The 26,413-nt window shown below is 43.4% G+C and overlaps 1 protein-coding gene across 1 annotated transcript; it reads left to right on the plus strand.

Moving 5' to 3' along the window:
• The first annotated feature begins 650 nt into the window (after nt 1–650).
• Nucleotides 651–25,386, plus strand: ACBD3 (acyl-CoA binding domain containing 3). Its single transcript, XM_056852531.1, has 8 exons — nt 651–947; nt 11,813–11,954; nt 13,576–13,716; nt 14,601–14,759; nt 18,132–18,306; nt 19,885–20,074; nt 20,688–20,972; nt 25,059–25,386. The coding sequence occupies exons 1-8, from the start codon at nt 668–670 to the stop codon at nt 25,268–25,270; spliced, it is 1,584 nt and encodes a 527-aa protein (XP_056708509.1). The 5' UTR covers nt 651–667; the 3' UTR covers nt 25,271–25,386.
• The last annotated feature ends 1,027 nt before the right edge of the window (nt 25,387–26,413 follow it).

The following is a 26,413-nucleotide window of genomic DNA, read 5'->3' on the forward strand; positions in this document are numbered from 1 at the left end:
GACGAGGAAAGAAGGTGATGTGGTAAGGGGGTTCGTGGGGGAGAGAGAGACCCGAGATCATTATCAAGAAAAACAGTTTATTCCAGTTGGTCACCCAGTCGCTCTAGCAAGCAAAATAACTGGGGCGCACACTTTTAACCAAAATCGATGCCTTGAGAGGACGTGTCAATAGCCACGCCTATCAGGTTGTTTACAAAGACTGGAGCCTCTAGAGCTCAGGCAGTTATTTCCAGTTCCAGTTCTTGTTCACAGTAACTTTCCCCTGACATTTACCCTACTAACTTAGCACACACACACACAGCTAACTTGTAACCAGGCAGACATTCTTCCCCTGGTAACTCAACACACACACACATAAGAGTTATCCTGCCCAGCAACAAGCTAACCCCTTGCTGTCCTAATACATTTTCAATACATTTACAGAAAGGAAAAGAGGTTATTACGAACTTAATTAAATCAGACTGCTTCAATGGATCTTCCATAGTCAGGGGAAACCTATCTGGCTGTCACGAAGGCGAGGCCGCCCGAGACGCCGCTCCCGCCTCCTCCTCCCCCCCCCCCAGCCCCGCCGGGCCGTTCGGAGCCGGAAGATCCGGGTCGCGCGCGCGGAGGGAGCCGGAAGTCGGGACGTGGCCGCCCGGCCGAGCAGCAGGGGGCGAGGCAGGCGATGGCGGCGGCGGCGGCGCTGAGCTCGGAGCGGCTGGAGGTCTCCATCGACGGCCTGACGCTGAGCCCGGACTCGGAGGACGCCCGGCCGGGGCAGCCCGACGCCAGGCCGCTCCCTGCCGGGGTGGGCCGCGCGGGGACCGGGGCGCCGCCTGGGCGGGAGGACGACGAGGACGACGAGGCCGGCGGCGGCGGCGGCGACGGGGGGGCGCTGAGCCTGGAGCGTCGCTGGGGCTTCGGCCTGGAGGAGCTGTACGGCCTGGCGCTGCGCTTCTTCAAAGGTGACCCTCTTTCCCCCTCCCTCCGGCGGGGAGGGCGCTTTTGGGGGGTCCCCTCCCGGCACACACACACACCCACACACCCTTTCAAGGGGCGGGAGGGGAGCCGTGGGGTGCCCCCTTGTCTTGGGCGCCCTCCAGGCGGGCTGCCAGAGCAGCTCTCTGTGGCATCACGGGGGCTACTTGGCTACCCATGTCTAGAAAAGGCGAGTCAGTTATCTGCCTCCCTCAAAGGGCTGTTGTGAAGAGACCTCGGGAAAGGCTGAAAGGGTGGAGGAGGGGGAGGAAGAGAATGAGGCAGGCGGTTTCGCTTTTTAAAAAAACGAAGGGCACAAGTAGTCAAAAAACATGCTCTCTCTTCTCTGAAGAGGTAGCTTTTGGAAATGCCTCTCCTATGACATGTGATATGTTGAATAAATATCATTTCTCTCCAAATAGTGTAACCTTATGCAGAGAGGGGGTCATTTGAGCCCTCAAAACGTCATGACCCTGTCATCTCCTCGTTCATATTGTTGCTTATGTGTTTGAAATGGCCTGTTGTAAAGGGTATCTATTTTCCCCCCTGTGGTCTTGAACAAATCAGTCTCCGCAGAGTGTTTTGGAGACTAGAGATGCCCTTAAGTAAAGCTGGAGGAAACCACAGGAAGTTGCAGTGGATAAAACACAGTCAGGAATTAGTCAGATGATCTTGATAATAGATCACGTGCTTATTGATTGTGTGCTTAATTTACCTTTTTTTTGGGAAGTCACTAATGGCAGTATTGTAGTTACTTCATGTGGAAGCACTCAAGATTCTTATGTAAAACAGAAGCATAATTGTGTTCGGGAAGAGGAGGAAAGGGGCTGCAATTCTATTTAATAAATGCACTAGTTGTGCACCTCTCAGGAGCTGTTATCTCAGTTAAACAATTTTCAGAAAGTAACTTCCTCCACACACACACACGCGCTATGTGTATTGACCTCTGTAACAGGAATACGAACTAAAGCATGTTCCCTGTATCCTGTTTTTCATGGAAAAGGGGTGCACCTACTGATCCTACTATCCTTCTCCTTCCTCTCTCTTGTTGAGCTTTTCACATGATGGATGGGACAGCAGAGAAGAATACTAACATCCCCCTTCTCTCTTATTTGTGTTCTTTGTGGACTCATTCTTAGTAATACTTCTCATGTTACATTTTGGAGGCACAGGATCCACTTATGCAGTATCAGTGTTTCCTAGATGTTCCCTTACAGTTAGGTACTGTATTGCAGTACTTGCGTTAGCAGTGGTTGTCGTCATAGAGACATGGTTTGCAGAACCCACTTCTAAAAGTAACCCAGATAATGATCCTTAGGGGTGGGTAGATCTTAAAACCATGTGCTATAAGAGAAAGTTACTAGAATGCAGAGTAGATAGAAAGCCTCAAATTATCACTGTTAGATACACATGTATTAGACCTCCCCCCGCCCCAAATATGAACATTTCATGGTTGCTCTGTCATTGAGTTCAATTCTACGTACAAATGTTTGGAAGTAAGTCACACTGAGTTCAGTGAAGGTTGAAGAAGAACATGCCTTCAAGTTGCTACTGACTCATAGTAACTCCATCCACAGGGTGTTCCAGGCAAGAGACGAGCAGAGGTGGTTTGCTGTTGCCTTCCTCCATTTAGGAACCCCAGTCTTCCTTGATGGTCTCCCATCCAAGTACTAACCATGGCCAACCATGCTTAGCTTCCAAGTTCTGACAAGCTTAGCCTAAGCTGGGCTGTTGAGGCTGCTGCCAAGTAAACATATACTAGAAGTGAAGTCTTTGGGATTCTGTTCGTGATTTTATCACAGTGAAGTTGCATAAATGTTTGGTTGCTTTAACCATTTGCAGGCACAGTAATATTTATAGCCACTTCACTCATTATGAACATATTAAATGCATATTAATGTTGCTTGTTATCTAGAAGTATTTTGTTCTTGTGAATTCAGATAGTTTTCATAAATTAGTATTAGTACTGTATTCATTATATACTAAAATCTTATTGTCTTGTATCTAGTGGGAGAGAGTATTGCTTTTGGAAGTCTACCTCAGTTAAATCAGTTTGTATTGAAGTGGTTTGGTCACTATAGAAACTAACCTGTACTTTTCTGAAATGCATAAGTACTTTGTTTGGAAAGAACAAAACTCTTGAAGATCCACTTTTGATGTCTTATGTATTTTCCTGCTTGTTGTAAATGGGGGGGAAAGCCAGTTTCAATATTGTTGGCTGTCATGAAGAAAAGATTAACAGTGAGGACAAGTCGAAGATTAACTGTCATGTGTGTGCAAAGTGTACCAGTTTTCTTTCATAGTAATTTGATCCTTCGCAGCTGGGGCTTAGTCAGAGCTGCTACTGGGAAGTCCGTACAGCTCTTGTCCCCATTCTTAAAATTATATTGCAGCTGTGGATAGAGACTCCTGGCTGTCAACCCTTACACATGAAGTGTTAAATTTCTTTAGAAATGCATTGTCTTGGGCAGGCTGGATTCATTTGTAAGCTGTTGCATTCTGTATTTAATACCTGTTTAGACTTCACAGGATAGAGATGTATGTACTTATAATATCACAAATAGTTTATTCTAGTTATGTACATTGAAGTCTATGGCAAGCACTCAAGTAGAGTCTGGGAGACAGAGCACTACTGAATCAGAAATCAGTTATCCAGTGTTTCCTCAATTACAGCTATTTGTTTGTTGCTGGCAGTGCATGATCTTCGCGCTGACTCTAATTATTGAAATTTGCTGATTTTGGGCTCCTCTCCTTGAGGCTTAATAAACTTATTCAGAGATTCCTACTGGTGTGTTTGGTTGAAAAAATTTTGTTCTGCATATTATAGATGCTCCTTCAACTGTACCTGAATCTTGGCAGTGTGAGCAAATGCATATACAGGTCAGCTTATGAAGGATGGTGTGTGTGGGGTTTGGCAGTGGGAAGGGAGCTCAGCTATAGGGACTGAGCATAGTAGTGAAAGCAAGGTTTGCAGGCTTGCCAGGAGGATAGAGAAAGATTGGGAAAGTTAGAATTAACCATTCTGATTGGTGCAGGAGGGTAGGCAAGGCAGATAGGAGGCCTGCCACTCCTGCAATCAGAGAAGGAGGGAAGGGACTGGAGCTGATATGAAGAAATCGTTGGTATGAAGGAAATGGAGGCTGCTGTTGCTTAGGCTGCCCTGATGATGTCAAATATCAATATATCTAATTTTCAACATGGCCAAATCTGTGGATGCTTAAATCCTGAGACTGGAGCTGTGAACAGAAAAGACAGATCTTTCTATGAAGCTGAAAAAGCCCCAGGTTTGCAGATATACATTTAAAAAACATTTGGGGGGTTAACCCTCACAAATAATGTAATTAGTGCCTGTACCTTTGAGAAATGAATGCCCTCTGCAGTGGTCATTGTGGGGTTTGCTAGGCAACACAACAGAATTGCCAGCCTTCAAACCTTGGTTTCTGTCTGTAAAAGACAAAGGGGGAGGCCCGTTTTCAGGTCTCTTGACCTTTGAGGGAGGACTTACCGAGGCCAGGCCTGGCAGCAATCACTGGGCAACTTAGTACCAATCGAATTGCATGAGTCACCTGGGACTGACTACTTGCTACTGTTCAACAGCAGACATCCATGTAAGCCAGTGTAGTAGTGTGGTTTCAGAGTAGGACCCAGGTTCAAATCACTGCTGTGCCATGGAAGCTGACTGAGTGACCTACCTCACAGGGTTGTTGTGAGAATAAAATGGAAGAGATGAGAATGACATAAGCTGCTTTGGGTCTCCATTGTGGAGAAATGCCAGGTGTAGATGAAATAATAAATAAGAGTGTGGGTCAATTTTTTAATAAACCTGAAAATTTTTGGAAAATAAAAAAGCCAAATCCCCATACTGATATGGGGTTTATTTGGCTTTTTTTGAATATCTGAAAATTTTCAGGTCTATTAAACCCTATGGAAAATCTTTGCGGGGCTCTGGGTGCCTATAAAATTGGACCCCAGCCCAATCTTCACCAAACATGGTGGTTCTCGTAAGCAGAAGCACCTGCAGCTCTACTGAAAATTTGGTGCCTCTACCTTGAAAAACAGCCCCCAGAGCCTCAGAAAAATTTGCCGTTAGGCACCCTTAATAATAAATATAGCTGATGATGGGAGACAGATAAAAGATAGGCGGGTGGGTGGGAAGGAGAGAAGGAAGTGGGGAAAGGTTGCCAGGAGGAGAGAAAGAGATAGTATTGCGGGGAGGGGAATACAGGGGAAACTGAGGTGCCCCCTGCCAAATCCTTGCAGGTTTCCTACTACACAACTGGGCCATAGAATTTCTTGGTAGAGGTAGTTAGTGGACAAATTATATAAACGTTGTGATGTGTAAAGTGGTTCTGAGTTTCTCCTCAGTACTCTTTGGTTTGACTTCGTGACCTGAATTAATTTGATGTTTATCTGCATGGGGAGGAGGAAAAGAATCTCGTGACTTGTATACTATTTATTTATTTACTTTATAGTCCACCTGTACATATACTGTAAGCCACCTAGCTATTGTGGCAGAACATAGTAGGAGAGGTGGCCCTGCAGATTCAAGGGTACAAGGCCATTTGTATGTGATCGTCAGTGCCTTGAATTGAACCTGGTAACTGATGAGCTGAATTTCCTTTTTTTGTCAAGATATGGACAGTGTAATGCTTTTGCAAGCCTCTTTGGATTATAATTAGGCTGTGCCCTGACCGGGATCGCCCCAGGCTAGCCTGATCTCATCAGACCTCAGAAGCTAAGCAGGGTTGGCCCTGGTTAGTATTTGGATGGGAAACCACCAAGGAATACCAGGGTTGTGACTTGGAGGCAGGCAAAGGCAGATCACCTCTTGCCATGAAAACCCGACAGGGTCGACATAAGTCAGGTGTGACCTGACAGCAGAAAAACAATGTTTGTTAATGTTTTTGTGACAATAAAGTTTGTAACACTTTATGGGAGGGAACATGGAAGAAGTTAAAGCACATTTATGAATTCAGGCAAGATACAGCATGTTGTAACCTAGAAACCTCCTCTCCTGCGTGGCACAGAAGGATGCCATTTGCTATTTACCTTAGGCATAAGCCCTTAAAGGTCTCATTGTCTCTCATCACATTTTCTTTATCTGTTCTCAGTGAGGAATTTCCTTTCTTAATAGATTCCGCTCTTCTTTTTTTCCTCCCTCAGGCATCTTTCTCTTGAAAGCAAATCTGAGCCTTCCTTTACTTACGGGCCTTGTGGAAAGCTTGTTCACAGTTTGAGGATTTCCTCTTGTCGTTTCCATTTTGAAAGTCGCATTCTGTGCTGAGTTCAAGAAAGAAAGCTTTCTCAATTAGATTACAAAGGAATAAAATGATGGTGAAGCTGTAGCGTCCAGTAGAGAACACGGTACGATCCAAAGGAAGAGAGGGGCACTCCTGTTCGTTGATATTTATGGCAATAAATGTCTCCAACTTTCCCTTAATTGTATCTTCAGTATGTTGAGAAAGTATTCAAAAACACCTGTTGCTAAAGCCATCCTTCTGCTCTTAGCAGTTAAATTTCAAATGTTTAAATATTCCTACATGCTGTTCTTTGATGTGTTTGGTTGAGCCAGTTGACTGTAAATGGCCGAACTCTTTTAGAAACTCTCTCCCCTCTCCCTCCACTTTATATGTTAACAGAGAAAATTCTGAATCCATGATCACGGTTGTCTGTAAGTTCTGAAACTTTGTTTTTACAAAGTACTTACTCTTGAGAGGTTCAAGCCATCCTCTTGATAATCTTCTAAATACATTAAGCTGCTTGATGAGGTCTGTCTCTCATGAATTTTCCACAACATTTGCAAAAAAGCCTGTTGAAAAGATAGATTCTTATTTCCGTACTGCCTAGTAATCTAATTTACAGCTAATCGGATCTTTAAAAGAGATATTCATATGAAGACTAACTGTCCCGACTGGTTTGAGACCACATCAGTTGGAAGCTGTCTTCTAGGCAGGCAAGCACAACTTGATCTTGGTTGGTTTCGTTGCATCTGTAATGTGATATTTTGTTTATGTATGGTGTTAAAGCTGTGTGTGTTGATGTGATAAATTATAGAGGCCCAAATGCATGAAGAATAACAGCATGCTCTGCCAATAGTCACTGGTAATTGGTTTAGCCAGTAAGATAATATTGCTACTTGTGGCAGAAAAGAAAACCACAATCCCAACGGAGACTGGATCGTATAGAGTTGAATTTTTCATTAAGCCTTATTTCAGCAGTTTCAAGCCAGTATCTTCCTTTGAAATTATTTTTGTTGGTGTGGTTTCTGGCTAGCAGCAGTGTCTTGAGAGATTTGTCCCCTTGCTTTCTGAATGTTGCTCCGTTTCGTTTTTGATTTGAGTCCCTTAGTTCTCTTTGGTAGCAACTGACCTGTTATACTATGCGGACCACAGGAGGGCTTTTTCAACAATTGATGTCATACTTGGTGTTGGAGGGTGTAAATGATCCCTTGTTGGTATGGCTTATGTTATTGGGTATAGAGATGTTGCCTGAATAAGATATAGGACAGAGTTAGTATCTGTGTGACAGGACCAATTTCCTAAATCTCATTGTATGTTAGGACGTCCATTGATGCTGGTGGATAGCCATTTTAGACTGGAAGGCTTTTTTGTAAGCAAGGACAGGCCTAGTATCCAAGGCCTATAAAAGAGAAGTATCCTTGTCCAGGGTACGATAAGATATAGATCTTTTGAGATTATTTTAGCTAGAAGCTGTAAGTGGTGCCAAGCAATATTTTGTCACAATCTTGCCTGGGTCACTCTTGGGTATCAGTAGCCTTGCTGATATTTCAGTTCCCTGGGTTGATATTGTAGTTGTAAGAATTCTGAAAATCTTTCAGCTGTGAATCTGTCTGAATTGATGTGGCTATGTTCTGTCAAAAATCCGTTTTACTCTTGTTCTTGACCCTGAGACAGTGTAGACAAATGTAAGGTATGTGACACAGTATTTGAAAAGCAGCATGTTTTGAAAAACCACTGTTAATAATAAGATGATTTTAGTGTGTTTTAAACATGGCATTAAGGCAATGGCAAACCCCTTCTGCTTCTCACTTGCCTTTAAAGTCCCTTGCTAAGATCGCCTTCCGGCACTTTATACACACTAACACCACATTCTGAAGTACAACATGGGCTCTGAAGACAAGGACAGATGGAACATCAGTTGTGGTTTGGAAGAAACTTGTTATATATCAATCACTCTGAAAATATGAAGTGGTCCTCCATCGGGAGATGCAGGCTTCTCCCCAGTTCCTTCTAGTGTATAATTTTTGACCAGCAGGAGACAAATCAGTCCCCCAGTCAAAAAAGTGTATGGAGTGGGGCTGTGTGTGTCTGTTCTTGAACTTGAAATCCTGGCTTTGTAGAGTAGAGCCATTAAGTGTGCTGAGGGCTCATGCAGTCCATTCCTTGCATCTTCCTTTGATTGGCAGTGCCAAGTTGTTCAGCTTCGAAGTGTGCCAAACAGTCAGTTGGTATGATGGGGTGTGTGTGCTAAATTGTGAGGATTTCTGTGGCATGGATGCTCAAATTACTGAACCTTAGAAGCATGCGCCAAGTCACTTGCATGGTCAAGTAGTGCAGAACACTCTCAGTGGGTTTCCCACCCTGTGTTCTGTATCCTCTCTGCCCATCTGCAGTGTTCAGTTCTCCACTCCCTGTCTGGCCCTGTTGCTTTGCCCTCTAACCCATGGAGTATTCTACTTAGAGCCAGCCCCTACCTCTTCTACCCCTTCCTTTTCTTTCTGGCTTTCCTCCACTTTAGTGCAGGGGAAAGTCAGGTAGTTTGTATACACACATACTTTGAGTGTTTTTATTCACTTTCCTAAACTGCTCAGTCAGAAACCATATTGGAACTGCTTTAACTCTATGTAGTTCACAATAAATGGGTTGTTTGCTCCAGTCTCTGGTTTATTCACATATTGACCTGGTAGTGGCATACCTCTAAAAAAAATCCCCTCCTTCCCAGCGTGCTGCTCTTGTGGCCAGTATTCATGACCACTTGGATAGTTCAAGCAAGTACAAGCCTTTAATGCCTCAAGGTTTTCACATGATGTCTTTGTTGTTGTAATGTACAGTAAACAATGAAAATGGGACATTCATATTCACTTTAGTTCTTTCTCCATGTTTCAGCAAGCATATTTTTTTCTAAACATCAGCTCATGCTGTTTTGGTACTTTTTGAGAGCTCACTAAATGTACTGGACTCTCTTGACCTCATTTATATGTTTGTGGAAACTGGCACTTTGATTTTCTTACAATTGGGCCAGGCAAACTACTATTTCATAGTTAACCTCCTGTTGAGATCATAAATGCCAGTACCTAGAAACGACGCTGAAACTGTTATAAAGAGGTCTTAGCTTTCTGGTGCTGTGTAAATGTAGTTATGTTTGGTGGTGTCATGAATCAGAAGAGCAGAGTTAAAAATCATGAACTGGATCCTGCTGTGTGGCTTTCAGTGAAGCTTTTTCATTCCTGCCCGTCCTTGCCTCTCTGTGTTTGCATTCATATTTGTGAATAATTCATTAAACTACTGCTTAATAATTGAATGTAAAAACCACTTATATGTTTGCTTTGCTAACATTTTGGCAGCTTTATTTAAATCACTTTCTAGAGTATGTAATAAAATAACATAGGAAGTAATATGTAATTTTAATGCAAACATCTTGGCTTAATAGTCAGAATTAGGATTTTATGTGCATGAAGTCATAAAGAGGGTAGACCAGTATCTTTATGAAGAATTTTTAAAAACACTGATCTCTGGAAGTCATCATTTTATATATCGGCTTGGGTGTGGAGCTTGAATCTTTGCCGCCGCCCCCCCCCCCCCAACAGTTCTCTTCTCCCATATTTGGGGATTTTTAAAAAAGCAGCTGAAAGCATAAGATGAGAATAATTATCCAGAGTGGGACCTTATGGAAACTCCTCATGCTGAGTATTCTTGAAGCCCAATCCTACACATGTTTATTCTGATTCAAGTGTCACTGAAATCAATGAGATCTGCAAGAAAGCAAGCATAAAGTTTCAGCGCTGTCTTCTGCATGCTTATTTGAAAATCGGTATCTCTGAATTCAGTGGCACATGATTCCTAGTAAGTGTGCATAGGGCTGAAGCCCAGATATCTCAGCTGTTTTGGGTAGGACAGCAACTGCATTTCTCAGCCTAGGCTCCATGGACACTGGGAGTCCAGCAGTATGCTAAGAGAGAGGGAGAGCTCTGTTTATGTCTGTCTGCTTTCTCCAGCAGCAGCAGAGGTAGTATGCCTCTTTAAATCAGTTGCTGGGGAGCACAAGTAAGATGATGCTGTTTTGGACTTCCTGTTTGTGGGCTTCCTAGAGGTAACTGGTTGGCCACTGTGTGAACTGAATGCTGGACTAGATGGGCCTTTGGTCTGATCAAGCATGGCTCTTCTTACATTGTTATGTCATTTGAGTAATGTGAAAAGAGAACTCTCCATTTTATAGGAACAGGGGTAAAGAAAGGGAAGCCGTTTTTGTAAGGATTCTGTACCTCGGAGAAAAGGAACAAAAATGGCTTCCCTTTCTTTTGAAGGACTGATCATAGAGTTGCCGTGATCTACAGCCATCTAGCTTCCTGACCAGCTCAGAGTACTAGTCAGAAAACATGCTGATTGGTTGTTGAGAACTAGTAGCTCAGCTCCAGGCCCTTTAGTTTGTTCAGAAGTACTAAGGAAGGTACAATCCTATGTGGTTGTCATAGTAGTTTCTGGTATAAAAAGGAACTATTTTTTACTCTCTCATGCAAAGGATTTCAGTATGGAGAGACAAAGATACCATTCTACTTCCATAGACAATAACAACCACTGGTGGTTTCCAGTTACCTGCCACAGCTTCATATTTTATGTGTCATTGGCCTTTTTCTATTTCAGTTAGCAACCCTGAAAGTTTTTCTAGGTCCCTTTCCATACCTACTTACCTAGCCTCTATCTAGAAGTTACTAACTGATAAGAAAGATGTCTGCTGTCTCCGGCACTAAGTTCCTTCCAGTTAAGAGCAAGATTGGTTAGAACGTGGCTCATGGTGTTGGAGCTGGGTCCCAATAGAATCAGCTACCTGCTGAGACATGACTTCGTTGGTCACGTATGATAAGCAGTTTACTTAAACTGAGACAGTCCATAATATTGTTTTGAGGACAAAAGCTTGGGATGTATGCAACTTGCCACATGCCCTTTGAAAACAAATATTTATTTAAAAAATAAAAAAAGGCAACCTGAAGTTGCTAAAACTTGAGAACCGCTGACCTAGTATTTGTGCTTGTGACAATTGAGAACTTGTTGCTATGGACTGCAGTGGTGCTGGGTTGCAGGATAGCATGAACAATAAGTGACTTTTAAAATTGGTAGTGCACTGTAAAACTTTCTGCTGCATTGTGTCTCAAAAACAGCATCAAAATGGGATAAGTGGTTCCTCAGGAGGAGGTGCTAGTTTCCATGCCTACTGACTTGGCTGCCACCAATGAAAGACAGCTTTGAGATTTGGTTTATGGGAAGTGTGGGAACAAGCATAGAAATACTAAAGTGGCACATAGCCTTTTGGTTTCCAGTTTTATTTGGCAAGTCCATCATGCTTCCCTGAATCTTCCTGCTGGGTGGGGGCTGTCCTTACTCCCTGCAGTGCAAAAAAAAAAAGTGGTATGATCTGATGGGAGGGACCAGAGTAAGGGCAGTCTGGCAGCAGTAACACTATGCCTGTTCAGAAGATGGTAAAGAGTTCCGTAGGTCTCCAAGAACTTGTTGGATTGTTGAATAATCGTAAGGCTTCACTCGTTGAACAGTAAAGTGTAGTGACTTTAATCATGTCTGTCTGTCCTTAAATTCATAACATTATTTCTCTTCTTCAGAAAAAGATGGCAAAGCATTCCATCCAACATATGAAGAAAAACTCAGACTTGTAGCACTGCACAAGCAGGTTCTGCTGGGACCTTACAATCCGGATATTTGTCCTGAAGTTGGATTCTTTGATGTGCTGGGGAATGACAGAAGGTATAAAGCTTTCTGTTTTAAAGCAGCTACCCATTTAATAATCTTCTTGGCCAGGCCCAACGAATATCTACTTTATTGTCTGTAGTGTATCGTATCATAAGTGTAGTGATAGCTGTTCAGCAGTATTAGAACATACTCTAAAAGCAGAATTTCTGGAGTTCTACAGGAGTCAAACCTTGTTGAAATGTGAGAGACTTTTTTCATCTAATCAAATTTGGTATGAAATTCTATTTTGTCCTCATATAGTACAGAGGTAATAAAAAAATTAATTACAGGCTTGCTACATTTTTAATTTTTTTCAGTAGAATCCTGTATGTTCTTCAGAAATCATCCAGTGAGGGGGTCTTTCTCCTGTGGAGTGTGCGTATCATTTCTGCAGAATTATTGCTGATAAGGTTACCATGCACGGAGCGTTCTTTCGGAGGCTTCTTATGGCACATTCAGCTTATTACTAGGACTAGGTGCGTAGGAACCTCTTTTGGAAAGAACCTTTCAGCGTGTCCATTTTCTCTTGAGTTGTCTTCATCGGTTAAAATAGTAGCTTAAAATATTTATATTCAGTCTTTTTTTTTAACTTAACAGGTCCTTGAGATGGCTTGAAACAATGTAAAATCTAGCAAAAAATAACTAAACTGAAAATCCTGCTGAGGCAAAAGTTTCCTGAGTGGCATTAATGAAGAAGCCATACAGACCCTCTCTCTTGGGAGGGCACTCCTCAGTTTTGCCATCACAGAGAAGGTCTTGGCATATGTTGCCACTCACCACACCTTAGATACTGGGGGCACATGTAGCAGAGCCTCAAAATAATCACGTATGCTCGTATTGGAGGTGGTCCTTAAGGCGCTCTGGTCTTGGACTGTTGAAGTCTGAATCAGCACCTTAAATTGGGCCCAGAGACTAATTGGGAGTTTGTTTATTAACGTAATTTATACCCTGCCTTTCTTCCCAATGGGAACCCATAATGGCTTATATAGTTCACCTCACTTCCATTTCATCCTCACAACAACTCTGGGAGGTAGGTTAGGCTGAGAGTATGTGACTGGCCCAAGGTCACCCAGCAAGTTTCCGTGGCAGAGTAAGGATCTGAACCGGTGTCTCTCAGATCCTAACTTCTACACTGCTCTGGCTCTGCAATTAGTGTAGTTTCTAACCAAATCTAGACTGAAGTAACATGGTCCAAGTGATTAAATCTTTGGTAATAATCTACTAACTACAGCTTCCGGAAGCACTGCCACATAGAAGTCTAATCTAGAAATTACTATGGCATTTCTAACCGTGGCCATATCTTTCCTGTTGAGGAAAATGAACAGCCTTAGCTGCTGGTAACACTCCTGGCTGCCACTACCACCTCAGCATCCAAGTGCATACTCAAACTCTGAACCTTAGTGTCCAGGAGGTATGCAACCCCATTTAAAATGGCTGGTCTAAGGTGTTTGGCCTGGGTCTCCAGCCAGTAGACCTAGGGAGAGGTGATTTGCCTTTGAAATTCTAGCCTCAGTCGGCTGACAGGAAAAGCTCTTATTTTATCTCTTAACTTGCGGTGACAACAGCTTCCGTCTATCTCCCCATGTGCATTTTGCTCAACAAAATGTTACTCCTTTGTATTTCTTCCTTTTGGCAGGAAAGAATGGGCTGGTCTTGGAAACATGGCAAAGCAGGATGCCATGACAGAGTTCGTAAAGCTCCTAAATAGGTGTTGTCATCTCTTCTCAACATATGTTACCTCTCATAAAATTGAAAAAGAAGAGCAGGAAAAGAAAAGGTAACTACCCCAGCTTCTGGCATTGCATGGGAGTTCTCATGTTGAGCTGTGTCTTGGTATCTTCGCAAAATGGTATATATAATAATGTAGTCCTAAAATTTTGCTTTTTAAATTAACTGCCCCAATATTAATCTGTTGGTTTTGTACCAGCACAGGTTTTTGTACACAGATAGTTGTTTTTCTTGAAATGTTTACTTGGTAAATTACGAAAACATGCAGCGTATTGATGATGTTTCAGTAAGTGACTAAATATGTTACCCCCTCAGTTACTGTTGGGCAGTTGGCATACATTTTATTCACTGCTTCTGTTAATTTGCTGCAGTTTAAGCAGAAACTTAAGCATAGGCTCCAATAGCTGTTGAAAAATCAGGTTTTGAATCCTGTGTTTTATGTAGTTTTTTTTCTGGTAGCTGCCAGTCTCGTTTCTGTACTTAACATGCCTCAGGTACTCTTCACTTAATATTCCAAATTGTGGAGAGAAAAGCTTCTTATAAGTAGGAGGTTAGAACAGCCTATGTACATATACCAGAATTTTCCTGGCATTTTCTGATTTTTTGTACACCACTGGAAACTTCTTTGGGACAAACTTTGTTTTGGTGCAAAGTTTGAAATAGTTCTGTATTTATAGCACTAATTTTGGGCAGCTACCACTTCTGAATCTCAGAAGAGCTCTCTTTTAAACCTACTTCAGCTCCCTTTTACCAGCATTCAATCACTTAATTGCTCCATCTCTTGTTTTATCATTATTATTCAGAGACCTCATTGCAGCTCTAAACAGTGGGCCATCATGTATGCTTTGAGCCTTCTGTTCAAGTTGCAAAACGGCAGGGATAACACAGGCTCAGATTGTAGAATTGTCCTAATGGAAACTATGGCATTTACAGGAGGGAAGAAGAGGAGCGTAGGCGACATGAAGAGGAAGAACGAGAGCGTTTACAAAAGGAGGAAGAAAAACGTAGGCGTGAGGAAGAAGAGAGGCTGAGACGTGAGGAAGAGGAAAGGAGGCGGATAGAAGAAGAGCGGTTCCGGATGGAACAGCAGAAGTAAGTAAGCAGTGGTACGTGGCAGGGTTTTTTAGAAATCACATTTGTATCCCTCAAAAGAAGCTCAAATGCTGTATTCTCATTATACCTCTGTGAGGTGGGTTAGCCTGCCACTGATGAAACGGTGACCTGCCCAAGGTCACACAGTGAGCTTTGAAACAGGCATTTGATCTGGGGTTTTCTCAGGCTTTCTTCTGCTATCGGTTCACTGTAGTGGTGCTTTCCAAAGCATTTCTCCTAGATTTACTTGACAATCTGAACAGGCAGCTCTGATCAGAAAGCTGCTGACCAGATCAAAGATGCTCTCCAATGAAGCGTGCAACATCCCCCTCCTCTTAAATCACAAAAAAATTGCATCTCTCTGCACACATTTCAGTTTTCACATGAGAGTGTTGTAGCTTTGCTGTTAGCTTCACAAGTAAAACAGTATTTCATAAGAGTTCCTCTTCTATTAAGTGCACAGTCTGTACTGTAAAAATGTGAAATGTCGCAAGTATATTCAGCGTCAACTCATGATTTAATCATAGTGCAGAAATAAAGTCTTCAGCAAAATCCTTATTTCTTTCCTTCTTTGGGTAGTTGTGACTAAGACAACTTTCCTAATGATACAGCGGGACTTGCCTCCTTTGGAATGTTGGATTGTGAGTCAGCAATACTCCAGTGTTGGGTCCTGCACACAGTGTTAGCACAAGGGGTTTCATTTTTAGTTTTAGTCTGGAGTTGGAACCACCACTGGGCATTCTATGTCTTTAAAGCAAATGTTAGGAACTTTGCAGATCTGCACAGTCTTCTGCTGCACTGGCAAACCCCAATCCTGAAGCCAGTGTAGATGTTGCTCAGGAGCCCTGTGCAGATGGTAATATGTTATTAACATCCGGTGTCATTTATTTATTGAGGCATTTATATCCTACCTTGAGTTTTAGCTGGAGGTGGCAAAAAAGTTACAAATTAAAACCAAGTAGGATAAAAACTGTGAATGCAACCCTCCCTCCTCTAAAAGGTGCTGCTGTTCATACCCTGGCAAATACCCTGGCGGTGCCTCCTGAAGATCTCCAGTGAGGCGGTTCACCTTATCTCTTCAGGGAGCCCATTCCACAGAGTGGAGGCCATGATGAAAAAGGCCTGGGCTCTTGCCAAAGCCAAATATGCCATCCTAAATTTGGGAACAGCAGGCATGTGGCAGCCTGAAGACTGCAGTTAGTGCACGGGAACATATGGGAGGCTACGGTCCTTCAAATATTTGGGTCCTAGGGTGTGAAGGTCTTTGAATAGCATAACCAACATCATGAATCAGACTCAGAAGCAGACTTGCAGGCAGCCAATGTAACTGTTCGAAAATGGGTAACATATGTTACCATTGGCTAGCCCCTGACAGCAATCAGTCTGCCACATTCTGGATCTGCTACGGTTTCGGGGTTGTCTTCAAAGGCAGCCCACCATAGATCCAATTACAGTAGTACAACTGCAAGGATATAAAAGCAAGGATCAGCGTGGCCAGTTTGGCTGAGTCTAAGAAAGGGAGGGGCTGTGACTCAGTGGTAGAGCACCTACTTGGGATGCAACAAATCCCAGTTTTGATCCCTGGATTCTCCATTTAAAAGGATGAGTTGGTAGGTGATATGCAAGACCTTCACTTGAGAAGCTGGAGAGCAACTGCAATTCTGAGTAGATAGTACTGACTTTGACTGCCCAGTGGTCTGATTTAGTGTAAGGCAGCTTCCTGTGTTCAAAGGAGAGCGTTGGTGAGCCAGATGCAGAAGATGCTTTCTGCCACTGCGCCAACCTGCTTTTCACAAAGCAGTGCTGGGTGGCATGAGCACTCCCAAGCTCTTAACCTGCTCTGCAAAAGCCAGCTCCACTACATCAAGGACATGGATCCATTCCCTCTAGAGAAGTGGTTCTCAACCTGGGGCCATATGGCCCCCCAGTGGCCCCCAGGATATTCCAAGGGGGGCCACAGGTGAAAATTGCGTAAATGGGGGGCCACAGAGAGAAGTGAGAAGTGAAAAAAACAGAAACACACGAAAACCTAACACATGACTTCCTTCATTGCACTTCTATGCATCATTTGCAACTGTGGATTTTTGTATCGCTGTAATCTTGTGCAATGGTGGTAGAGACTTTGTTCTCCCTTGTATGTGAACATTGTTGTTTATCAGCATGTTGTATTCCCTTTTGGTGGGGTATTTTTTATACATTTCAGTTTCCCAATAAGAACTGCATGTGTGAATTTTGTGTGGCTTAGGCTTCTTTGTTCCTTGGCTATTTACAAACAAAACATTTAAATAGCTACCTTTCTTCCGGTAGGACAGGGGGGCCACAGGAAGGAAACAAGGTCGGAAGGGGGCCACGGTTGGAAAAAGGTTGAGAACCACTGCTCTAGAGCATCAGTCTTCCTGACCAGCATTACCTCTGTCTTGTCTAAATTCTGCTTGTTCTGCCTTAGCCGCCTGACCATGGCCTCAAAGCACCAGTTCAGAGCCAAGACAGATGTGCCTGGAGGCTTGGATAAGGAAATACAAATTTGGGTGTCATCTGCATATTGACGACACCCAGCCCCAAAGCTCCAACAATCTTATTCAGTGGCCTTATATATATATTTCTGAGCATGGGTCAGAGAACGCATCCCTGTGGCACTTCACAGGGCAAATCCCTCCCAGTTGATTCCGACTGTCCTGAAGATACTCTTGTGTCCAATCAAGCTGTAAGCTAAAAGGGAGGGCAAGACTGTCTGGGTTTTGAGATTTATATCTTGTTCTATTGTATTTGTTATAGAACAGGGATGCCAAATGTCCAGGCAAGATGCGTCTAGGGGAGTACTGAGTTTTGGGTTGCACATTATTTACTGTTTCAGTAAGCAAAGATTGTAGGTTTCCAGGATTTCTCATTGCAAGACTTCTATAGGCTTCTGTGGTTAGCAATGATGGCTTTGAAGAGCCTAATATTAATACATGATACAACATTTATACAGAGCTATAGAGTGTTCAGAACTTCTCCGATGCATCATCTTCTTGTAAACCGTAACCGTAGATAAGAATTTTTGTCTCTGTGTTGCAGATGGGAGGCTGAGAGAGAGTGTGGTTTGCTCTAGGCCACCTAAGGGTTCGGGACCGAAGCATAGTTTAAACCAGGGATTTCCAGATTTATATCTCAGTTTCTTAGCTACCATGTTATACCTGGAAAGAAAGAAAGTACTCAGATCCCTTTCGTATGCATGTTCAGCTAATAAATTTCAAAAATAAATCCTAAATATTCCATTCTTTATTGCTAAAAAAAAGTTGTGTTAATGTGGACAACCTGCTGTGCTTGAGGCCCCACACTTCGAATGCTTTCAGAGTTGTGGTTTATCGGGTTAATTTCTTCCTAATCCAGACAACAAATAATGGCGGCACTAAATTCCCAGACTGCTGTTCAATTCCAGCAGTATGCAGCCCAGCAGTACCCAGGCAACTATGAGCAGCAGCAGATCCTAATCCGTCAGCTCCAAGAACAGCATTATCAACAGTACATGCAACAGCTTTACCAGGTCCAACTTGCACAGCAACAGGTACGGTAACCTTTTGGGCAAGCTGTTTTAGCAGTGCTGCTTTTGGAACAGTAGTGTGCTTAGGTCCCTTCTGAGACTTTCGGTAGGACAACTCACGTACTTTGCAAGTAACAGTGAAGGTGAAATGTGCATTTCTAATATTGCATCAGGCCCTCATAATAAGAACCTCTGTTAATGTTTAATGTCTCCAGTAGTTCTCCACTTCCTCTTAAGATTAATGCATTTTAACTAAAACTATTGGTGTATTTGTGTTGACTTTGCTAAACATCCAGTCCTTTCTAGAATTGGTGGAAGCAGGTGCCTGACATTAGAACATAAGTAGCTGCCCTTTCTTTCTTGTATGGTGTGGCTTAGAGTGCCTTCATTTCTGAACCACTGCTGTAGTTACCCAGGAAAAGGGAGAACTACCTGACAGGAACTCCCCCCTTTCCATTTCGCGAAAGAGTAGATTTATTTTCTACTACTGGCATTTGAGTAGCTTTGCCTTCTTCTTGGCTGCCCATTAGTCAGAGTAAGTTAAGGTACCTGTAAGGGAATGGAGCCGTGGAATTTTTAAGGTGAGGTGCCATTAACTTCAGTGGGAAATAATAACTTGCATCTCTCTGCACACATTAAGGCCTACAGAAGGATGGTACAATGGAACACTGATCATTGGACATACGCCATAAAAATAAAGCAGAACAGGGATGGAATGAATAATAGCCGTTCAACTTTAACTTTCATCAGTGCTCAGCCTCCAAGTGCAAATCAAGCCTCTGCAGCTCTGTCTGGACCCTTTCTTTACATAGCTTTAGATGCTATTGCTAGTATCATTTCATAAGAAGAACCTTGATGAAGCAGAAGACGAATCATAAGAATGGTGTATCCTAGTTTAGACTCAGAGGTCAAAGCCTCCTTGTTATTATCCCTGCAACTGGCAATCAGAGATATAATGCTGTTGAAAATGGAGACTTAATTAGCCATTGTACCTTTCACCTGTGAATGTGTCTGATTCTCCTAAGGTAATAGCCATTGCTATGTTCTCCTGGCTCCTGCCAATTGCTGTTCAGTATCCTTAGTTTATTTATTTATGTTATTTATATTCTGCCTTGAATCATTAGAATAAGAGTAGAATAAGACATATGATAAGCAAAATAATAAGATTAGAATTATAGAAATCTAAACAAGCCATAATCATTAGACATGATATGCTGGTGTCCTCTGCAAACTAGGCTACTTTGCTTCTCCCAATTATAGATAATTCATAAACAAATTAAAAAACACTTGTACTAATATTAACCCTAATAGCATGGCCACTGTGAGGTTGCAAGGCGCTTGATTGACCTCAGACTACCTTCCTGAACTAGTCGTCTTTTCTCATTTTTAAAATTCTGCCAGTGTCCCATCCCCTTAAGGTTGACTGATGGGCACATGCAGTTCTGAAATCCAAGGACTCCACAGGGAAAGAAGGGACAGTGTCATGACAGTCAATTGATTCTGCGTAACTGCCTGCTCCATGTTCCCTGACCATAGGACAGTGTAACACCCCTGAGATATATCTTCACATCACATATTGCCATTATGCTTTTCAATTTGTAGGCAGCTTTACAAAAACAGCAGGAAGCTGCAGCTGCAGCAGGAGCTTTAGCAACTTCAGCTTCAAAGGTGAACTTGGCTGCTACAGGAGAAATACCTTCTGTCAATGGACAGGCCAATGCACACACAGAGAACTCTGAAAAAGATCTGGAAACGGATGCTTTAGAAGAAACACTAGAAAATGGACCAAAAGGTATGAGCAAAGATTTATGACCATGGAAGACAAACGGCAAAACTTTTTCTGTAAAGCCATGAATTTTGACTGGGCTCTCTGTTTAGCATTCTTTCTGCCCTGGTTATCAACTGGCACCCTTTTGGCCCACAGAGGGCACACTGTGGCCTGCTGATTATGGGGGCTATAAATTTTACTCATCAATAGCAACCTATTGCAGGCAGAGTGAAAGGAAAGGAATAGAAGAAGGCTGGGGATAGAGTTCGTTCCTGTTTCTGCATTAACTCACGTCTATATTGTAGTGCATGTGTGCGTTAAGTGCTGTCAAGTCGCTTCTGACTCATGGCAACCCTATGAATCAATGTCCTCCAAAAAGGCCCCTGGATCCCAGTTTGTTAAATGTTGCTGTAGGAGACTGTGAGGTATGGATGTGATGACATTAGTTGCTTTGGGACTGAGGTGATGGTATGTAAGGGCTAGTATGAGTAGCTTTGTGAGAGGCCTTCTAGAATTTCCTCCTGTTTGGGGCAGCGCTATCCTGTGCCCCCACAGTACTCCAGCACAATTGTGTGTCCAGGTGTAAATAGCTCATCTTACATGTGTGTGTTTTTTTTTTTTAATTCCCTGCTTTTAGAATCAGTTCCTGTTATAGCAGCACCATCCATGTGGACACGGCCCCAGATTGCAGACTTCAAAGAGAAGATTCGCCAGGATGCAGACTCCGTGATCACAGTTGGCAGAGGAGAAGTGGTGACCGTTCGTGTACCAACCCATGAAGAAGGCTCTTATCTCTTCTGGGAGTTTGCTACAGACAATTATGACATTGGTTTTGGGGTATATTTTGAATGGACAGATTCTCCTAACACTGCCGTCAGCGTACACGTTAGTGAATCCAGTGAGGATGAGGACGAGGATGAAGGTATCTCTTACATTTTTAAGCAGGGGCTACAGAGATCAGTTTGTATCCCATGCAAGAAAGTTGCAAGGTTTTTTGTTTTTTTTAATGTTGAGTTCTGTGTGTGGGAGGGATTGGAATATGGAAAATTGGTTTTGGTGTGCAGGGAAAGGAAGGGAGGTGGTGAGGAGGAGCTCAGGAACTTTGTTGTTTGGTATGTTGTGGGCAAAGAGTTATCATTGTGGGTCTTCAAGAGCTGGTGAGCAAGGCATACCAGTCGTTGACCTTATATAGCTCTTGCAAGAGCAAAGATTGCTCATTGGTGGTTCTCCTGCTAGTTCTCACCTGAATCCCCATCAAATGGTGATAATTTCAATATCATTGCAAATTCAAATTTAATTGGAGAGCTATCCTTGTGGCATTTGTAGTCTAATCACTTCATTATTGAAAATCAGTCGAACACAATATTTGGGTAGCTGTCTATTGTGGGTGTGGAGCATAGAAGACTGTGTGTGTAAAGTGCCGTCAAGTCGCAGGCGACCCCTTTTTGGGGTTTTCATAGCAAGAGACTAACAGAGGCGGTTTGCCAGTGCCTTCCTCTGCACAGCAACCCTGGTATTCCTTGGTGGTCTCCCATCCAAATACTAACCAGGGTTGACCCGGCTTAGCTTCTGAGATCTGACAAGATCAGGCTAGCCTGGGCCATCCAGGTCAGGGCAGAAGACCTAACTACTTAATGCTTAAATGCTAGCTTGCCTGGTGACTTTAGGATATAGACTCAGAAGTGTGTGGTTTTCTGTTCTGGCCCTTTATTTTCAGATTTTACTATCTTGCAACAGCGTAGCCATTCTTCTTCCATACTCTTGCTTGTGTTGAGACTTCAGAGATCCTCCCTTTTTCAGAGCCCTTGTATTAATAACCTGCTTGGAGACTTTTCCTTTGCCTCAGCAACTGGAAAAGTCCTCTGAATTGTGGGACCGTTACCCAAACACGTGCACCTCACTGCTTGCTTTGTGCTTTTCGTAGAGTGCCCATTTTCTAAAACCGTAATTTGAAAAAGGCATAAAGCTTGGCCTTGCACCTTGGGATGAAAGGACACTGGTGGATCTTAGAACTGTAGAGGGGTGACTTCTTGCTAGCTGCAGTTTAGTGCTGGGTTCTTGCCAACTTTGATATGGTTCATGCAAGTAGCATTAACACTGGGGCTGGCTGAGCTGCCTGCTCTTAAGGTCTTCCTTTGCTTCATTCTCCACTTTCAGTTGAGTGAAATGTTGAAATAAATAGTGACCTTTCTTTGGCTTGCTCCCTTGGGCAAACTTTCAAAAACCTTTGCTATGGCAGGACCATTTATTTCAGAAGAAGCTGCAGGAGCAGACCACTGCTTCAGATTAGGCCAATTAAACCAGTTCTTTTTTTAAAGATTCAGTGCTCAAGGGCAGGATTTCCAGAGAGTGGTGAAGTCATTGAGGAACTCTGATCCCGTCAGCCTCAACACTAGTCACTGGCAATGTGCTGAGAAATCATTTTAAGGAGGCTTTTAAAATTTCCAACTGCAGTCCACTGTAAACCCACACTATAGGCCAAAAGCAAATCTGTAGCATGTGTCAGTAATATGGAACACCATGTCCAGTTATATGATTTCCTAAATTTAATAGACAGGGTATGTCTTAGACCAGGGGTCCTCAAACTACGGCCCGTGGGCCCGATCCGGCCCATCAGGGTCCTGAACCCAGCCCCTTTAACCGGTCACTTCCTCCCAGCTCCCTACACACAGCCACCCTCCTGCAAAAAAAAAAAGGTTAAACGGACGCCAGCGGCACGAAAGCAATCAACTGTACTGTGTGGTGGGCGGTAAGGCCCTGGGACTTCAAGTCCCGGCATGCAAAGTGACGCGCACGCACCGTTTAAGCCTGCGAGGTGCAGGGGTGGCTGGCCGTAGAGCCGAGATTGGAGGAAAAAACCGAGAGGGAGGAAAAATTTCCGTTGTTCGGGCCCGGCTTGTCTGGAATGACGCCTCCGTGGTGCGTTGGGGGGGGGGAGAGAAGTGTGGGGAGGTAGGGGTAGCGGGGCGGCCAGCGGGCGAGTGAGTGGCAGGTGACGCGCGACTGGCATGTGTGAATACTTATACAAGTGAATATGTCTTTCTCTGCAAGGTAGGGCAGGAGGGGGCGTGTATGGGGTTTAGGAGGGGGGGAGTTGTGCATTAGACGCCTTTGGAGCTAATTAGGGAAGGAAGGGGTGTATGCAGGGTGTGGGGGTGTATTATTGGCCTGGGAGCCATGTTGCCAAATTCACATTGGCCTCCGTGTGGGGTGGCCGGCCTGGCCTCTTAGGTGGGGTGTGATCTGCAGAAATCCTGGCATGGAGCGAAACATCTGAGCTTGCCTGCTGCAGGTCAGCCCCCCCCTTTCACGGGGCTTCTTCAAAAGTTGGCTGCTATTCTGGGAGATGGGCAACTTTTTATTTTATTTATTTACTTACTAATTTAAACCCCTGCCTTTCTCCCCCTCGGGGACCCAAAGCAGCATACGTCCTTCTCCTCTCCTCCATTGAATTCTCATGACAACCTTGTGAGGTACGTTAGGCTGAGAGTGTGTGACTGGCCCTCCTAAGGGGGCTCCTGCCACAGCTGCATAATGGGTGGAAAGCTGCAGGGGAAGCGGCTGGTGCTTTTTTCCTAGTGTGGAGAGTCAAGACGTGGGAAAGGATTTGCCCTGGGTTGCGCAGCCTGGAGAGTGTGCGCCTTTCAATGGCCTGATGCAGTGGGGTGATAGCAGGTTTTTCTCCTCTGGCTCTTTTGTCCATCCTCCTTTCCCCTGCCTGCTGTGCAGTTCATCTTCTTTCAGCAGGTAGGAGAAGGAGGCAGAAAACAGTGTTGAAGGAGGACCAGGTGAGAGATGCAGCAGCTGCCCCTTCTCCTTCTGCAGAAGGGGCTTTAAAGGGATGTGTTGCAGACCTGTAGATTGCAACCTGGCACTTCCTGATCGTTGCCAGCCATGCAGCTGCTCAAAGCGCAAGTATCTGGGCAGCCAACAAGTTGGCATCCTTAGGTTGATGGGGGAGAATTGCAGATCGAGGCAGGCTCCTCCAGTAGTTCCCTTTGAACTATGAACTCCCAGAGTCACCTGGCAAGCTGTTGTTGGAAAAAGACTGCTGAACTAGATGGACCTTTTGCATTAATGCACTACTGAGCAAATAGTCCCTGTTTTTAAGCAGCATTTGTTAATTCCCGAATGAAACATCTGAAATCTCCAACCAGATCCAGACTAACTGATGAACACTTGCATCACTTGCTACAATTAGCAGTGACAAATATGGAACCGGATATTGACCATCTCATTAGCCAAAAGCAGGCCCATACTTACCATTGAAATATTAAAAGTTTATGTTGATTAAAATCGTCCTTCATTTTAAATACTGCATTGTTTCTCTTATTTTTTGTGCACTACAAATAAAATATGTGCAGTGTGAATAGGAATTTGTTCATATTTTTTTAAGACTATAGTCCAGCCCCCAACAGTGTTTGAGGGACAGTGAACTGGCCCCCTGTTTAAAAAGTTTGAGGACCCCTGTCTTAGACTAACTTTAAACTCCCTCTGAAGGCTCACAGTTATGACTTCCAGAATCTCATTTATCGTTCTCCGGTATTGGTAGAAACACAGTGATCAGAGGGAAAAAACAAACTATTAAAAATACCAACAATGAAATGATGGAACCAACTGTAACTTTTCTGTTCTTTATCTGTGTCGGCCAAGCTTGTGCTATAGAAGTGTTGTTCTCTCATTGATTTCAGTGCAGTAGCTTTTCACAAGAGTTAATTTTACTTGATTCTGTCAAAACCTAGATGTACTGAAGTCCTAACTGATGATCTTGCTCCACATATTTCTTGTGAACCCTTTATTAATCTGCAGGTTTTTTCCATGTAGTTCGAGCGTAGGCATGGTGTTATGTGTTTTTGGGTTTGTTGTGAGAGAACTTGTCTGTGAGTTGCCATGCTCCCTGGCAAATTAATCAGTGCTGCCTACGAATAATTGGTTATTGGAACTCTGTGGTGTAGGGCATCAAGACAACGTGTTTCGTGACTAATACTCTGTTTCTAACTCTTCACAGAACATGCTAGCAGCGAAGAAAAAGCCAAAAAGAGTGCCAACAAGCCTCAACTAGATGAAATAGTGCCTGTGTACAGACGAGACTGTCATGAAGAAGTGTACGCTGGCAGTCATCAGTACCCAGGGAAAGGAGTCTATCTTCTTAAATTTGACAACTCCTACTCGCTATGGAGGTCAAAAACAGTTTACTACAGAGTCTATTATACTAGATAAAGATCTTGTTGCAGTGTCAGAGTCTGGGGCTGTGCAGAAGACGTCATGTTATTTGAAACTTCCTTCAAGCATACTGGACCTTTTGACTCTGTTACCCTGTCTGGTGTATCTGTATGGGTTTTTTGTGTGTGTGTGAACTTTGACACTGGGAGTTGGTTTTTCTTCTGCTGCTCAGTGTTGATGCCGTTTAGTGGGGTTATGCGGGATCTTCCCGATCCTTTCTGGCGATGTGGCTGTTTGTCAAACTTAAAGACGAAAAGTCATGCAAGCAGATACGTTGACCTTTTCAAAAAACCCTTCAACTTAAACACACACATATGAGAGTTCATTGATGGTGGTTAGTATGGCATTGCCTGACCCATATTCGTTGAACGTTTTAAAAAATCTGTTAATTTGAGGGTGCCAGCCTTATTTGGGGGGTGGGGAGAGGGCAATCAGATGCAATCTGCACTGTAGCAAGCAAGTTTCTTAAAACTGTATTTGAATGTCAAGATTTTTACACCATTAAACTTGAAACTTTAGTGGATGCAGTTCAGAAGCCGATCGTCTCCTGTCTGTTCTCATTCAAGAAGTCATTTTGGAGCCTTTCTGCCGCTGGATGAGATGTAGAAGCACGTGCTTGCCCTTGCTAGAGGCATGCAGCCAGTGCCAAGCAAGAGTGTATATTTCAGAGAGTCTCTTGTTTTGATTTTAACATTGGAAGATTTAATCTTGGGTGTCACAGACGACTAAATCAATATTCTTGGTTTCTCCTACATCTGCTAATCCTGAGACCTGATTTTGTGGCTTCATACTTGTACACAACTGAATTAACATTTGGGTTAGCCTCTAGAATTTTCCTGTACATGCCACAGTAAAATGAATGGGAGCTGCCCCTGTGCAATTCCTATTCGATTGGGGACAAGGGAGATAATGTGCAGGAGACATCCCTGCTGAAGTTCACGTCTTCTGAAGACTGAATCTAGTTGTCTGCACAGGGTTGTTTTTTGGGGGGGGGTTGGTAGTCTGTTTTGGGCATTTTGATAAACCTTAGTTTGCACGTTGTGCATTTACATAATTTAAGAATGTCTGCAATGCTGTAGGGATTAACATTTGGGAAATCACTGCCACAAACACACTAACTCTTGTGTATCAAGGTTACAC

This window comes from Euleptes europaea, chromosome 7 (assembly GCF_029931775.1).
Source record: "Euleptes europaea isolate rEulEur1 chromosome 7, rEulEur1.hap1, whole genome shotgun sequence".
Lineage (NCBI taxonomy): Eukaryota > Metazoa > Chordata > Lepidosauria > Squamata > Sphaerodactylidae > Euleptes > Euleptes europaea.

What these genes read in the sequence shown, in the direction of transcription:
- ACBD3 (XM_056852531.1), top strand. Translation starts at nt 668, where the DNA reads ATGGCGGCGGCGGCGGCGCTGAGCTCGGAGCGGCTGGAGGTCTCCATC. An exon ending in TTCCGGATGGAACAGCAGAA is followed by an intron (nt 14,760 to 18,131) that starts GTAAGTAAGCAG and finishes TTCCTAATCCAG; the next exon opens with ACAACAAATAATGGCGGCAC. An exon ending in TCCAACTTGCACAGCAACAG is followed by an intron (nt 18,307 to 19,884) that starts GTACGGTAACCT and finishes TTCAATTTGTAG; the next exon opens with GCAGCTTTACAAAAACAGCA.